Source organism: Thunnus thynnus, chromosome 15, assembly GCF_963924715.1.
Source record: "Thunnus thynnus chromosome 15, fThuThy2.1, whole genome shotgun sequence".
NCBI classification, from domain to species: Eukaryota; Metazoa; Chordata; class Actinopteri; order Scombriformes; family Scombridae; genus Thunnus; species Thunnus thynnus.
In genome coordinates, this window is record NC_089531.1 from 27563796 (window position 1) to 27581337 (window position 17542).

The 17542-nt window shown below is 40.6% G+C and overlaps 1 protein-coding gene across 1 annotated transcript in view; it reads left to right on the plus strand.

The window, feature by feature from the left end:
- Nucleotides 1-14076, plus strand: part of LOC137198023 (ubiquitin-conjugating enzyme E2 E2-like) — a 67608-nt gene extending 53532 nt beyond the window's left edge. The window contains exons 5-6 of the mRNA XM_067611611.1: nt 6558-6705; nt 13269-14076. Of these exons, the coding sequence (XP_067467712.1) occupies nt 6558-6705; nt 13269-13366 (246 nt within the window). The 3' untranslated portion in view covers nt 13367-14076. The remainder of the gene's footprint in view (nt 1-6557; nt 6706-13268) is intronic.
- The last annotated feature ends 3466 nt before the right edge of the window (nt 14077-17542 follow it).

The window sequence follows — 17542 nt, forward strand, 5'->3', positions numbered from 1 at the left end:
GGACTATTTTCAGCTGTGGATTATTCCACATTTGCTGTTTTAGTGAGTATTTCTAGCAACAGGACGGTGTGTGTGTAGGATTGACTCAAAATAAACCACACTGTGTGTGTGTGTGTGTTCATGGTAATGAAGGAACATGTCATCCAGTGCAACAGTGTGGCTCACTGATGTGTTTTTAATAGTTTTTGGAACAATGGAGCTCTATGGCACAGAGGAATAAGATATACCAAGCTTTGGAAAACACACACAGAACTTGATTGAAGGATCAATTCAGTTTGGTTTTGGTCTTTTCATTCCATTTGTTAACAATAAGAAAAATCTAGAAAATCACCAGACTTACGCTTGAGGTGTTTCTTGTTATTTGTTCCCCTCCTGATATGCATGCAGCTAGCATTCAGCAGCATTTGGCTTCCCTCCAGTGACGCTGTGGGTTTGTGGGTATGTGTGTGTGTGTGTGTGTGTGTGTGTGTGTGTGTTCTGCTGATGCAAGTGTGTGTCAGTATTTACACAGTAGACTGGCTGTCAGCGGTTGCCACCTCCCTCAGTTTTTAGTCGTGCTTCTGATTTTACCCTGAGTTTTGGTTTCAAGTCTAGAAATACTCGCTGGTTAACCTCTATCAGCTATTGAGAGAGGCGTGTTTTTAAAAATAAACAGGAGAAGTAAACAGGAGAATATTTTAGGATGCGTGCCATGTTTGGATTCCTTCGGATCATGGTTGAAAAATGAGAGAGAGAGAGAGAGAGTCGGTGAAGAGACAGTCGACAACAGCATCGGGACAGAATTTGCCTGTTAGATTATGAGGTACCTCATATGCAAAGTTCATATTTTGTCCCGAGGGCGACGCTAGAACAAAGGTCAGGTGGTCACCGTAAACATTAGGATTCAACCTCAAATTCATATTTGAATGGAAATCTAGCCATCAATTTATAAGATACCTGTCACACCTTTGAAAGTTGTGGTCAAAATGGAAATGTGATGTGACTGTGGTGTTCATAGAAAAGGTCAGAGGGACGCAAAAACCATTACCAGTCATCCTGTAGGGAGCAGGAATATCCACGGGGGATTCAGTCCAGTCTGTTCTCTTCTGTAGCTGTTTCACTGCCGATCAAAGTGTTGAAGTTTTATATATTTTTGTCACATTGTTCAGGCAAGTTGATTAAAACTGCAAGTACAGAAAACTGATACTACATGGTCTGTTGCTACCTCCTACCTCCCCACATTCACCACCTCTTGTAACAGTGAGCACTCATTTTGGGTTATTCATTTTATTCCTGCTGTACTTGGCAGGAATGATTATTGAGCCTCAGCACTGAATTTAGGTAGATTCTTTGTCATTTACTCCTTTTATTCAGGCAAAGTTTTTATGTCTTTCCTTTTATCCCTTTAAAGTCATTTGTGAATGACTTCCTGATGCTCTCTCAATAACTACTTGTCTCCCATGCAGCCGATTACGCTGCATCCACAGTGATAATTTAAACAAATGATAAGTTTGGATGTGAGTCATTTCTCCATCATCTTCTCACACATTCAGGCACTAAAGGGAGGCAAATGTGTTTTATAAAAACACTGATGAATTTGTGAAGTTCTTTCATTAAATAGAAAAGGAAGTTAATATTCCTTTAAAAAAAACAACTTTATCCATCTGTAAAATTAAAGCTGCAGCCACAAATGAAAGTTATTGGCTAATATTTTGTTACAGCCTCAGGTATTTGATCTGCAGTCTGGTGCGAAACACGATTCCAAAGTAGAAACAATGTTCAGGTCGAGCTATGAGCCGACCAGCTGAAACCGCCTCCGTCCTGGCAGTCCACACTGAGGGGGAAACAGAGCTCGTCTAAACTCTTGGCCTCCTGCTGCCTTGTTTTTCCAGTCTGGCTGTGAGTGCTGCCATCCAGCAGCTCACCAGCTCACAGCCACCAATCTGACAGCTGCAGCTGCTCACTACACTGGCTCACTCACTAATGTTAGGATGATAAGGCCAGTTTAGGCTCACACTGATACTCTTAGATAGAGGTTGAGGATAGCAAGGACGTTGCTTGGGCGTTTTGTTTTGATATGAGGTTTTATATATGTCTAATTCCTTGACCTGTTCAGCAGAGCCACCCAAGGACAGGAGAGATTAGACCGCTCTAACTAACATTATCCCCCTCCATCAACTCTAATTTCCTCATGGCTTTGAACTAAATTCCAACCACACACTTCATCTTCCTCTGCATGGGATCGTTCTCATTTTGGAACTTGTGAAATTGGCTGTTTAACGTGCCATGAAGCGCCATAAAGTCAAGCTTAAGCTTATGGATGATCAGCCATTCAATACATTTTCTCCTTTAAACCCAACCTTTCCATTCTGTCTCATTTGTTAAATATGTCATGATGACTGCCTTGCTATAAAACTATGAATCAGCTCAATTGATTTTCATTCCATTGGCCCCAAAATGACTTAAATGTGAACAGATTTGAGCTCATGATAGAGGAACATGCTCAATCATTGTTAAGCCAAGTGAGGCCCTTTTTATAAATGTTGGAACCTTTGCAACCCGCAAAACCATTAAAAGTCAAACATCTAAAAATGCACTACATCATAATATTTATAGATATTGTGATCTATAATTACATAAACCATGATAGAGGATTTTATCCATGTCTTCCATCCTTAAATCACCATTAACCCATAATTCAACAGTCTCTCTCTGCCAATGAATGTCTTCAAATACTCATGTTCATGATCCATGCAGATGATCCAGGTTTATGTCGACAGTTTTTTCTTTGTTTGTTTTTGTTTGGTGGTTTTTGGTAAAGGTTTCAAATGGTTTTCCTAAATGCAGTTATTTTTGCTCTGATAGCAGTGGGACTATATCACTTTTGAAAGAAGAACTAACACATTGTTCCCCTTCGAAATGAAAAGTTGAATTCATAAGCAATAAAAAAAACAGCCCTGCTCAATTCAACACACTCAGAGGTTTTGCTGCTACACTCTTACTTGGTCTGGTATGACTAGTAGCTAATGTTAGCAGCTGTTCCATAGATATTCACTGTATAACTGACATTCTGAGTCCATTTCATGACTTCATGACTCTACTTTCATTACTTTATGCTACAATTTAGCATTTGCCTTACATTATTACCTACACATGTCTTTACATTATTCTGTAATTGAACAGTGGCCCTGCATAAACTGATTTGACTTCTTGGGGACACAACCTTATATAGTTATTATATCATATTGACTATATATATTATATAGTCAATATGACAAATGTCTCAACAAACAGTTGCTTAATTACACATTCAAGAGTATTCATGGAATACATGGAGACATTAAAATTCATTTGGAGTTGTGTTTCTGGCCACCTGATGAATGTAAGTCCAACATTCACTCTCCTTTCAGCACAGGTTTGGTCTCCACCAACTGAGAAAAATATGTCTCTTTAGCTGCTAAATGCCCCGACATGTTCACTAGCTAGTCTCTGAAGCTTATGAACCCAAACATTAGGGTGCAAAACCAAATAATGAGCTAAAAGAGGCTAAAACGGGACGTAGGGCTGAGGGGAACTGCAGCAGAGTTGCGTTTGTCACTACAAGCGACACTTTTCTCAAAATCATTTGATTCATTGTTAATATGAAAATATAATAGTGCAGCTTTTATGGATTGAAGTATTGGTCTAACATTTAGATTCAGAATAAGATACTTGTGACTACTGGCCAAACTGGCATGGAATTTAGTTGTGGATATTCGTGGCTCCTGAGAAGATGATTCCCAGTGACATTAGTGGCCCCATCATCAGGTCATTAACTGTACTGAACATTATCATGCTCCCCAGAAGATGAAACCTTTTCATTTTAGATCTTTCTTGAGTTTTCCTGTGTTGCCTCCCTCAGGCCAGATTGGAATAAAATATACTGAAAACTAACGGCTGGTTTGCAGTGACATTTGCTGCAGACACTGGTATTGAGGCATTAAAGCTGCATTTACTCTATAAACACATGGAGATTAATCAGAGCGAGAGATGGGATATAAAATGAGGATGCAGAGGCTGTGTTTGGAGGCTGTGGGATGAAACCATGATACAGAGGGGATGTAGGATTAAACCCGTAGCTTTTGTTACGTGGAGGCAGCATCATAATCTATTAGCATCAGCCATGATGGGATTACAGCCTGTTAATGAGACCACACAGGCTAGCCAGGGATCTGTTTCATGGCTGCTAGGCTGCCAGCATTAGCATGCCACCGCTAACCCGTCTCAGCGGAGGTGTAAGAACAGAAGAGGAGCGACTCAGACACGAGACCAGCCCTTCACCAGTCACCATCAATCACCTCATCTCCTGCCTGCCTTTCTCCTCACATCTCCGGAAATCCTTTCATGTAATGGAAAGCGTCCTGTTTATCGCTGTGTCTGTCTATCACGAGTCAGCCAGCATCCCCTCAGCGAGACCCAGCGTGGAATGTGAGGAAGGGGGCGGGGGGGGGCTCGAGGGTTGTTTGTTTCTCATAAGATGGAGATGTGAAGGGAGGAATGGAGAGTTAATGAGAGGATAAAAGAGGGCAGGCTGTAGTCACAACGTGAACAGAACAGGGAGACAGGACTCCTAGCATTCCTGGACTGCCAGTCCTGGTCAGCAGCAACTGTTTTAAAGAAGCAGAGAGGTCAAAGGTCACTCCTTAATGATGTTATGCTCCTTGTGCTGATGTTAGGCTCTGCTGAGTTCCAGATGACTGTCTTCACTTCACTGTTGACTAAAGCAGGATCCCTTCATACTGTACAGAGAGTATCTAGATTGATCTCAACCAGAAAGGTTCTTTCACTGCACTGAACCATACATTAAACTGTGCTATAGCTTTGAGGTTCTCACACTGGGTTAGAATAAACACAGATGTTTATTAACGCATCAGTATATTGGTAGACATCCATTATAAGCCAGCTTGCACTTTGGAAATCATTGAGACTGTGTATGATTTGATGTTAACAGTTTTGTGTCCAGGCAACCTGGGAGGGCTGTCAGTCAGACCTGTGTAAGGTTTCTAATGACCAAAAATCAATTTACTAGTCGATCAACAGGCAGTTGATTGTCAACAGTTTATATAATTGATTAATAGTTGTAATTGTCATTTATGAAAGAAAGATGCCAGACATTTGCTGTTTCCAGCTTCTCAAATATGAGGATTTTCAGTCTTTCTCATTTTTATATGTAAATGTAAATGTATATGTATGTATATGTTAAGTGAATATCTACAGGTTAAGATGCATGCTATATAACTGCAACATCCACGGTTAGAATCCAGCAGTGGACCTTTGTTACATGTTGCCCCCTAAACACTCTCTCCTTTCATTTCCTGTCATCTCTCCTCTGTCACTGTATGGATATAAAAGCATAAGATGCCCCAAAAATACTGAACTGTTGGTTGGACAAAACAAGACATTTGTCACCTTTAGCTCTGGAATATTGTGATTTTTTTTATTGTGACTACTTAAAACAATAACAACAAATTTTAATTAATCAATAATGAAATAACCACAGTTAACAACATGACATAACATGACATGCAATAATAAAAAGGGTTTCAGATAACACTAAAAAGAAAAACAATCTAGTGTGGTTGACTGATGTGGCTGAAAGTGGAAAGCACTCACAGTTCTTACCTCAGTCAAACCAGTATGATCATGTGACTGTATTATTTCAACAATAGAGGCATTTTTGATGTTTAGAAATTTTAATCTAGATTCAGATCTGCTTCAAAATAAATACAGTATTAGACAATCATGGGATACATATGCCAGATTTAGTTTTATTTATTGAACCACAGTAGTGTGTCATAATGTTAAACATTCATTGCCTCATTTTATTAGCAAATTTAAAGGGGAACTCCACCACAATTTTTACACACTTCAATTTGGACCAATCTTTTTCTCTTTTCTTTATACAAGTGCACATTTACTGGAGTGTTCCTTTAATTGAACCCTGTTAACATGTTTACAGTATATCCTGTTAACTAACAAGCAGACTAAATGATCTCCAACATAGTGGGTGAAGGTACAATGTTACACACAAGCACACCATGTGCTTTCATCATATTGTTCCATCCATGCAGCCACTGTAAACCTTATTTGTAAGGAAGCTTTACTACATGCAAAGTATTATTGTTTAGTTCCGGTACATTTTACATAAATTGGAATATCTGTATTTAACTAATCTGACAGAGTGTATGACATCACATCATCTACAGCACAGTATATTGTGCTCATACACCTCTGACATGAGGCAGCAGTTTGAGTTCATGTTTACTGTAGATATGATTAACAATATGTTACCCAGAATTCATTTCAGTGTGACATTTCCTTCAGGTTGCACACAAGCATTCATAAGCATGTCATGTTTAATGCTATTCTGGATTTTAGTGGAGAGTTGTCTGCAAGGTTTTTCATCCAATCAGAAACCCTGATTGCTGTCAGTATAGTCCTGCTCTAAGAGACTGTCTATCAGGATCAAATATTGGCTATATGCAACTTGTAATCAACTTGTGGAACACTGATCTAACTCTCTCACTGGCTGCTTCCAGGTGACGTTCCGTACGAGGATCTACCACTGTAACATCAACAGTCAGGGGGTGATCTGTCTGGACATCCTGAAGGACAACTGGAGTCCTGCCCTCACCATCTCCAAGGTCCTACTGTCCATCTGCTCCCTGCTCACTGACTGCAACCCTGGTGAGAGCTGCAGCACTCACACACACACACACACACACACACACACACACATATGCACACACTCTTGTCCTTGACATACCTCTCTCCAGTTCTAGCTGTGACAGGTTGACTTGACATATCCGTTCTGTATAGATAATGTACATAGAACTGTGTCACTTTTGAAACACTTCACATATTATAGTTGTAGATTGATTATTTGTCATAATTGACAAATCAACTAATTGTTGCAGCTCTATGGTTTGACTCTTAAAGTTTCTTTTTCACATTTTTGCCTTTATTCTAAGTTGTGAGTACAGAGAAAGACAGAAAATGAGAGATATGACGCAACAAAGGCCATCTGCTGGAACTGAACTGGGAACATTCGATTCATGTTATTTGCCATTCTGGTAACCATGCAGCTACCAGGACAGCCCATCCTCTCAAATATCAATATCAGTATTGGCCTGAAAAATCCATTTGAGCATTAAACTCAGACTTTGCCTTGTTGGAATTGTTACAGAACGTTACCTGTGAAACTAATGTTATAATTTGTCATAACTTTTACAAAAAAAAATATGTCTCAGGTGTCCAATCATACATTAGACTGTAGTAAAAGTGATATCACATATGTGTAATGAAGTGCATGACTGATTCATGGAGTTCCATACAGATCCACCGCAGTGCCTTGCTCAAGAGCGACTGAGTCAAGGCTTCAGTATGTTTGAAACGAACAACACGTTCTCATCGTGACCAATCCTACAAATAGTGCACGCGCTACGGGCAAGTCTCTTCTTGAAGGCGTTCACGGTGTTCCACCTCCACACGCCCGGCCAATCGCTGTGAAGTGGATATGATTGTTTCACAAGGGTACAATCATCGTCAGCCTCTGCAGGTTCAGCTAAAGGAAATGAGATTTCATACGCTCTGAGATGATCTGACAAACCCTTCATTTGTAGCAAAACTGAGGCCTTTAGGCAGCGATGGGTAACACTCCTCAACGCAGTAACCACACATTACTACCGTTGGTGTCGGTGAGTGGCGACTGTGGGCGCGAGAGACAGAAAAAAAAGGTGAAGCATTTCCATACTATTTGCATTCATCCTCTTACAATGTTGTGTCATAAATTGTGCTTCTGGGTTTTTCCTTCTCTCTCGGTCGCAGCTCAATCAATATTTAACCAGGACCGGCTGACTAAACACAGTCCTGTAAACAGCTGACACCGTTCGCACACAAGACATCAACGTTTTTTAAAGCTATTTAGATCCATTATGGTTTAGTTTACCAGCAGCAGGGAGTTCAATCTGTCTTTTATGAACCAGTTAAACCAGTCGTTTCCTAGTTCCACCGCTCCTCTGCTACCAATACGGTTAATGTCTCCTAGTATAAAGTATTAAATTGAGCTAGCAGAGGTGGTAAAAACCTATCTGACATCACAGCGATGAGATCCAGAGTGAAAGAAGCGGGAGAAAACGTGTCAGAGCAAGAAAGGGAGTTAAAAGAGCAGGAGAATGACAGGTGATTTCAGATGTGAATCATGGGGAATGAGATGGCAAGAGAAAAGAAAGAGTGAAGGAGGAGGAGGGGGGAGGGGGGGGGGGGGGTGGGGGGGATGGAAGAGATAGTGCTGATTGTGAAGACCTCTGATGATAGCTTGTGTCCTCTCAGCGGGGGATTGCTCTTTGATAAACGTAGCGGCGGAGATTCTCCCACCGTGGGTGAAAATGAGAATAGCTGTTCCTCTCCTCCTCTTCCTCCTCCGTCCGCCCTTGCAGCCCGAGTGGCGTTTTTTTTACATGAGACGAGCCAATTCCTTTCAAGCGCCATACAAAAGGGACTTGAATGACACCCTGCACCCGTCCAAAAAAAAAAAAAAAAAAAAAAACCCCACCCTCCTCTCCCTGTTACCCACGCACCGTCTATCCCTCTTTCTGCCTCTTGCCTCATCAAAATCGGCCGGCTCGCTACGCTTCTCACCGCTCGCTTAAGTGTCTTTTAAAGCCAGCCTCGAGTGCAGAACGAGGGCCCTGGATTTGAAATACCCTAAAAATATCTCCCCACCTCCTTCCTTCTGAAGATTTTCCTCCCACGTGCAGGCGGAGATCATCGGCATGTAGCTCATTAAAGCGAGCAAAGAGGACGGAATGACAGTTAAACAACCCCTCCGAGGGCCGCCGTTCCTCGTCGTCATGCCACGACCAACCCCTGCATCACGGTCCCCCACAAGCACATATCTACCTGGGGCGTCCCGGTGGCTCATTTGGGCTCAGCCACATGCCATGTCAGAGCATATCTAGGGCTCAAATCCAGCCCAGGGCCTCTGTCGCATGTCATCCCCCCTTTTTTTTCTTCTCCTGCCTCAGCCTCTGTGGAACATCAGCCAGAGGGATTCGTCCTCAGTGATTTCTGCTACCACTGTCTGGGTTAGATGGTTTATCAGGCTGATGTACGCAGATATACGGACAGTCTTTTATAATAAAGGCGTCTTCTCTTTTCCTCCCCGCGGTAGCTTCAGGGGTGTCAGTTTGTCAAACTTGTAATAACACCTGCCGCGCCCTGCCTTTAAGGAGTGCTTTACTATCTGGATGAGTTCCAGGAAATGTGCAATGAAAACAGTTTAGGATTGTGTGTCCTCGGCTTGTGCAGCTCCTGTCTGCCTTCTGTTCAACAATAAAAAAAAAAAAATGGCTGAAAGGTGTTCCAAAAAAAAGGCTGAAATTACCATAAAATTACAGTGAACAGCTCACTCAGTGTAATCTGTGTTTATATGATTGCACTGTTGATCCAAGAGGTCCGCCGCTCGCCTCATGATCTCCTGGATTTTCCCCAAAATCAGTTTAACTTCGTGATTCGTTGTCACCTCTTCAATGGCTCGTTCAAGTATATTGATACTGCGGTAACTGATGGTGAACAAGACAAAGATTTACACTCACCGTGCAGACGCTTCACAACACAACACGAGCTTCTCACCATCATTAAATGCTTCTTTTTCTACCTCTTTACATCTCAAGAGGCTATTTGTACAGCACATTTCATACACAAGTGCTTTACATAACGCATTAAAGATATTAATATGCAAATTGAAAGGATAGAAAGCTCTTGAAAGGAAATTAAAAAGTTAAGAATAGAGACATAAATACAGGATAAGTAATAGATCAGAAATTTATTTACAGTGCAGAGTTGCTTCTAACACAACAAAGGAAATGAAGAGTTTTTCATTTGGGTTTAATAGTGCTGTAAGTTGAGGCACATGATTAAGAAGTTGGTTCCATCTGTGTGCAGCGTTGTAGCTGAAAATCAGCTTCACCCTGTTTGGTTCTGTACCAGCTGACTACTTCCTAAAGATCTAACGGCCCCACTGGGTTTATATTCTTCAAGGAGATTAGACATTTTGGCCCAATGCTGTTAAGTGATTTATTCACCAGCAGCAGCACTTCCAAATCCATTCTATAAGTAACTAGAAGCCAGGGTAATGTGCTCAGTGCTCCTTGTTAGAACTCTGGCGGCAGCAGCGCTCTCAATGTGCTGAAGTTGTCGGATGGTCTTTTTTTGGGGGGAAGACCAGAGAAGAGGCAATAAAATGAAGGAATAAATGAATTGAGATTCTCTAAAGGCTGTCTGGACATGAGACCAGCTCTGTAAAGTTCTGTTATAGAGAATTTGGAAGCTGCAGACTGTGATTGATCAGTAATTTAAAGCAGCTAAGTGGAACAGAAAGCATTTCTACTCTGTTTTATGTGAGAATCCAAAGCAGCATGATTGGTTGTCACTCCCACATGCCAGCTTTTGTGGTTCATTTTGCAGTGAAAGGTATCTTGTTGCATCTCTAGTATTGTATGGCTGCTACTACTAACTACTTTATATAAAGTATCTGACAATGTCTGAAGGTGTTAATACCTGTTCTGAATGAACAGAAGAAAACAGGATGAAAGTGAGAAGTGTATAAATGTGGACGACAGCGCACACTTTCAGACAGTCTCCCTTCTCAGGCGTCCATAGTCATTAACTTGTTTCTACACACAAAAAGTGATGAAAGCAATTTTGTAAAGAACTTTCAAACAAATTCTGGATACTGTCTTAACTCAAATCACCGGACACAGCTCCACAACTCTGATGTTGGAAAGGTGTGGAGACGTTTGAAACATACGGTGCAAAGTGTTCTTTACAGACAACACTTTGGAGCTTGAATCTAAAAAGTCCAGTCTTAGATTTAGTCTTCAAAAGCCCCGATTGGTCAAACAAGTAAAGCAGAGCATAATACAGTCATAAATAAGCACTGATGTGGTGATTCAGGAAGCCAAAATGCTGCACAAGCTTCCACAAAGAAATAATTCTAACAGGACTTAAGTCTTTGGCTCAAGTTGTCACTTGTGAATTTTGGACTGAAATCTAGAAAAACAACCCGACGTCTTGACTCGGAGCTACAAAGACATGATGTGTAAGGATCCATTCATCCAGAAATATGGGTATAAGCCTGTAAAAACCCCCATCATTGAAACCCTAGCAGGGATTAGTGCGGAGGGGTGTTTGTGCTGCTTGCTCAGCCAAGCTCATCACACTGCTCCGTCAGCAGGCCGAGCCCCGCAGGAGACAGTCTGAAGCTAAGCAGAGTGTGTGTGTGTGTGTGTGTGTGTGTGTGTGTGAAGCTCGCAGGAGTTTGTTTCTCTCTCTCTCTCTCTCTCTCTCTGTCACCTCACTGAGAAATTGACCAGCGGCTGAGCGGCAGCGTAGTCGATAGAGGAGCCGGTGGGGAATTCATAATGGTGGCTGTTGACTGACCGGACGTGCGCGGTGTATCAACAGACGGGACGGCACGTCTTCTCAGAGCCTGCCGTCTGCCAGTGCTGCCGGAGCCCACCATGATCACCGCTGATTTACAGCAGCACGCTCGTTTTACCGCGCCGCCGATAAAACTGTCCTCCGCGCTGTACGTCAAGCAATACAAGCTCCACTTCAGAGCACAGGAGTGATAGAGCTCCGTTTGTTTGACTTACGGCTTTTCTGTGATTTTTTTCTCTCCGGTTGTAATAAAATTCCCATGCATGCTGATGAGCCGAGGTGGTCTGCTGGAAGTTCCTACACCAATTTTTAGACTTTGATACATCGGCTCAAGTAATTGGATGTCAAACAGCAGCGCGCAGATGTTGTGATGTGTGTAAACATGCCGCATGTCCCTAATAAATAAAATATCACTCACACAGATGTGGATTTTTGAAGGCTGCTGCTGATATCACATTTTCCCTCTGAGAAAATCTGTTAGTGAAGGTTTCTATTACAGTGTGACCCTGACAAGCTGCAGTATCTCTACAACTATCCACTGGAAGGCCGCTCGATTTGTTCTGGATATTCTTGGTCCTCCATGGATGAATCCTGTCTTTTCTGACTGACTTTTCCTCCAATGCCCCCGTCAGGCCAAACTTTCCTCTCGTCTATTAGAGTATTAGAATTTCTTGATTGATTTTTTTAAATTTTCCCTTTTGTCTCTACTGTACTACCTCCCAGCCTGTCATGCATATTGCAGTATCTTATTTTGAAGTGTTGGTTGGATGCCACCTTGGGTTTTAGGAAGTCCTGATGGGTATTTTGTGCTATTTCCTGACATTTTATACCCTAAATAATGAATCAATTAGTTAAAAAAATAACCAGAAGATCAGTCGGTAATGAAAATAATTGCTAGCTGCCACCGAACTGTAAACACTTTGGACAAGGTATTGTTATGATAAACATGCTTTTACAACAGTCAAGGCAAAGATATTTGAAATGACGGGCCACCATCATATCCATGTAAAGATACATCTTGTTATAATATTCAAGGTCAAAATAGAGACCGATACTGGATTTTTAGGGCAGATGCGGATACTGAAAAGGATCAAATATAGATAAAATGCTGCCTATATAATGTCAGCGCATATCTGACAACATATACCAATATATACCCATATATCTGGGACGGGCCAATATCAGCCGATAATAACAGCTGATTGATATATCGGTCAGGCTCTAGATCAAAGTATGACTACCCTCATAGCAAAAAAAAAGTTCCAATAATGTGGTTGTGCTTGAGCTTTTATTCTTGATGAAGTGGAAGATTCTGAAACAACCTTTTGACTCTCATTGTATCATTGAAACAGTAATAACAATATGTCTTTATGTTGTGGATAGTGTCCAGTCAAAATGAATTCATCAAGTTAAGATTATTGTTGAACTTATTGATTAAAAGAACGATCAGTGTGGTGTCTGTCAGACAAAATAAGCAGTTTGAAGACCCTCACATCAGACTCTGGTGACATGACAGGGATTCATCATTAGGTGTTGACATTTTAAAGTTGCACCAATCAATATTTTTAATGAATCAAATGATTATGTGTGATGTGAAAGGTGTTGCTCATAGTGACAAACCCACAGAGAATAATCACCTAACTACAGTTCCCCTCAGCTCTACTGAGCTTTTTAGCTTTTTTAGCTCATTGTTTTGGTTTTACAGCCCGCAACTTTCCTGTTTTCACTTTCACTTCTCTCATAAAACTCAATAAATACTTTGTCTGTTGTGTGGAGTCTCACTGAGTTCGCTCCTCTTGTGTTTACAGCCGACCCTCTGGTTGGAAGCATCGCCACACAGTACCTGACCAACAGAGCTGAGCACGACAGGATAGCCAAACAGTGGACCAAACGCTACGCCACATAGACCAGCATGACTCATCCAGGACCTGCCCCAACCCACCCATCATATACACACACACACACACACACACACACACACACACACACACACCTCCCCTCCTCTGAAATCTATGGAAGCACACCCGCCCCTGTCATCCACCCCGCCCCCCCCCTCTCCCCCACCCAACCCCCCCCACACCCACCCCTGAGAAACGAACTGTTATTTGTTCCATGCTGACTTGAAAAGCTTCTTTTTTATACAAAGAGTCTATTGGGATTGTATTTTCCAATACACTGAATGTTGATATGGTCATGAAAAGCTTTAATACTGTTATTGTTCTTGTCGATGTTGTTGTTCTTATTGTTATTGCATTGTTTATAACATTGTCGCCACCCTCGTCATCTTTATCTAAAAGTGTGCGTGTATTATTCCTGTTTCATGTGATGGTTTTATGTTAAAAAAAAAAAAAAAAAAAAGGATCATACTGAGCGAGTGCATTTAGTTTGTTTTCTTTCAGTGGTTTTTACGGCTCATGGTCAATATTAGTGCATGGCATCAGGATGTGTGTTCATGCAGTGGACATGTAGTCATGGTATTATTTCTGTCCCGGCAGAGTTTTGGCATGGAGCGAGCCCATCACCATGTATGACGATAGTGGTAGTTTGCTGTACATTTAATGCCTTGTGAGAATACATACTCATTGAATACTCAATTAAACACTGGCTGTAATGTGACAGACCCCGTCTCAATCTGTTGCTTCAGGATGAGTGTGTGTGTGTGTCTGTGTGATATTCAGTGTGTGTGTCTGTGTGATATTCAGTGTGTGTGTGTGTGTGTGTGTGTGTATACATGCAGGCTCCTCTCTCTCTGACCACTTCCTGTGAGAAATGAGTCGTCACAGGCTCACCGCAAAAAGCGAAATGATTCAAAGTTCAATTCAAAGTGAAAGTTAATTCTCATCTACTCAGCAAAAAAAAAATCAAAAAGTCACGTTATTGTCACATTTAGTTGAATTCTTTTTATTCCATTTACTGGTAACTTGAAGTGGAGCTGGTTAGACATACAAATATGGTTATAATATATATATATATAACGAAACATGAATTTACCAGTTTATTCACACACTTATCTAATAGTGTTTTTCTAGGAAGTCAGGAAGTCCAGTTTGAGTAACAGATAAGTGTGAAGGTTTATCAGACACCAAAACACTGAATAGCGTTTTATAATACGAGACAGAATTTTACAAGTCTGTAAAGTTACCACAGTGACAATCATCATCCTCCGTCAGAACAGCTGCCAAATAACAGTAGATTTATGCTGTTCACGTTTTTCTGTTTTGGTGCTGGACCTCTCTGCATCAGCACCCCCGCTGAGCCGACACAGCGGCCTTGAAATGAATGAGGGAGCCGCAGCCTGCAGTGTCTGAACATGTGTTTTAACAACAGCATGAATTCATCTCGTAAAGGATCCTACAAGACAATAAAGCATCCTGTTCAGATGTTCTTCAATAGGTATCAGGCTATAAAATAAAAAACCCCATCACACTGCTACTACCAGCCTATAGACACCAAACAAGACACCCTTTACTTCTGTTGCTTTATGTCTTTAAAGCGTCATGCTAAAGGAATGTGGCTTTGTCTGTCCAGACGTCCTGTTTTGATGCTCCTGTGTTCGATTAAAATGCTCTTAAACCGCAACAGCAGCCAAGAATTTTCATGGTCTTCAGAGGATGAATTCCAGTGATTCTGATCCCCTGACTGACTGACTGACTCTCTATCTAGCGCCACCAGCAGGTTGAAATATCTCCAATCTGCTAAATGCATTGGCACAAGATTTTATAACGTAAGTGACTTTTTCATGTAGTGTCTCCATCATCCAGTGTCTCCAATACTAATAATAATACTAATAATGCTTTATGATCAAATAGTTTAAAACTGATGACATTCCTCAACTCGATCTGGTGTCTTTGGTGCTTAAAAACAAACTGTACCTCAACTTTTATCCATCTTACAATTTTTTTATTTTCATTTTTTTTACAATCAGCATCACATCCTCACAGAGCCGCCAGCTTAACTGTGTTGATTCTTTGCTGACATGGTCTTCCACTGATGAAGTGCTTTCACAACTGACTGTTTTCTATGATAAATTTGAATGATGTGATTTTTCTTTTTTCTTTTTTTTTTCTTTTCCTTCAGGCCTGTTTGTTTGATCTTATTCATTTTCCTTTGACCTCTCTTATCCACAGGATCACCAGTAAGGTCTTTTTTTTTGCTTTTTGCACCGTACTCAATTAACCCTTGCGAACATTTGTGTATGAAAAGCCAAAGACAACAGCTGTTTGGGAGATGCATGAACCACTACAGTACACATACCTACAGACACTAACAGAACAATGTAAATGTGTTGTGATGTGTCTTATAGAAATGTTGGATCAGAAGAGATAAACCAGGCTTTAATTCATTAGATCAGCACCAGAGCTCTACTCTGAACCTAATATATGTGTTTAAAATTCCCTCAGTCTGCACTCATGCACTATAACACTGAAAGGCATCACTTAATTGCCCCCCTGCAAAGCAATAGACATAGTGTCAAACACTCCTGTGGACAAACAGTCCAACTTTAATGTGAAAGCATGAAAGCAGTGTGGATGTTAAAGCAGCACTTGGACTGTTAACTGAGGACATAAAAGCCTGAGTGAGACACACACACACACACACACACACACACACACACACACACACACACAGAGTGAAGAGGAGAGAACTGTGCTCATGCTATCAGCAGAATAATCTGATAGTTTCATGTTATTGATGGACAGTGTGATGCGTCATCAACATGATGGAGGTTCGCCACACATTCAGAGCTGTCAATCTATTCACTGATTCTCTGATGTATCTTATTTTCTACAGAATCCCAGAAATCCTGAAAGATATTTTTTTATCTTGTTTGCCCAAGATAATAACTTGTGTGCACAAGAGGACAATATCATCTCATATCTTGTTCAGATAAGATATGGATCACAAGTGATTATCATGTGCTGAAGATATTAAATCATATCTCACTCATGCAAGATACTTGTGCTCACAAGATTGTCTAATATCTGGTGTATTAACTTATATCTTCTCCGCTCACAAGATATTAGATAATATCTTCTGAGCACAAATTCACACACATTTGCACAAGTAATTACCTCGCGTGAATAATATATTAGATCTTGTGAACGCAAGTTATTATTTGAAGATATAATTTGTGCAAGCTTGTGTGCATAAGATATCATCTTCAACATTTTGTTTACAAGACATAATCCCTTTTGCACACTTACAGATATTGATCTTGCTTATGCAAGTTCTTACTTTGTGTAAACAACATTCATATCCATAAGTTAATACACCACTTATTAAATAATATCTTGTGAGCACAAATTTGCAAAAGTTGTCAATAATAATAATTTATGCACAAAAGATATGATCTGGTTCCCACAAAATCACTTTATATGCACGAAAGTTATTATTTTTGTGGACAAGTGTTACAAGATACTTATGAGCACAAATTTGCACATAAGTACATCATCCTGTGCTCATAAAGATATTAGATAGGTTGTGAATAGAAGTTCTTTTGTGAACAAGATATTAAATAATATCCTGTACACACCAGATAATAACTTGTGCATTCAAGTTATTATCTTCTTCCCACAAAATCATTTGTGTGCACAGGTTATTATCTTGTTTGATCAAGATTTAAGATAGCCTGTGAGCACAAGTTCACACGACTTATCTCACACTCATAAAGATAATAGATACTAACTTGTGAGCAGATGTTATTGCGTGAACAAGATATCAGATAACCTGTACACGCGAGATAATCACTGGTACCTTCAAGTTATTATCTTGTTCCCACAAAATCATTTGTGACACATGTTATTATCTTGTTTGAACAAAATATTAGAGCACAAGTGAAGATAACTTAAATCCTGCTTCATTAATCCCTACTTCAATTAGTGATTCCTACATTTCCCAGAATACCTTTTGACAACCCAAAGAGAAAGAGAATAAACATGCTGAGAGGAATCGAACTAGCTGGCTAACTAGTAGCTGAATAGTGGGGTGAATCAGTGATTTCACTCTTATAGTGTATTGAAAACAGAGTGAAACACACAAACACTTGTTGACGGGCCTCTTCACAGCCGCTGTGTCCGCCATG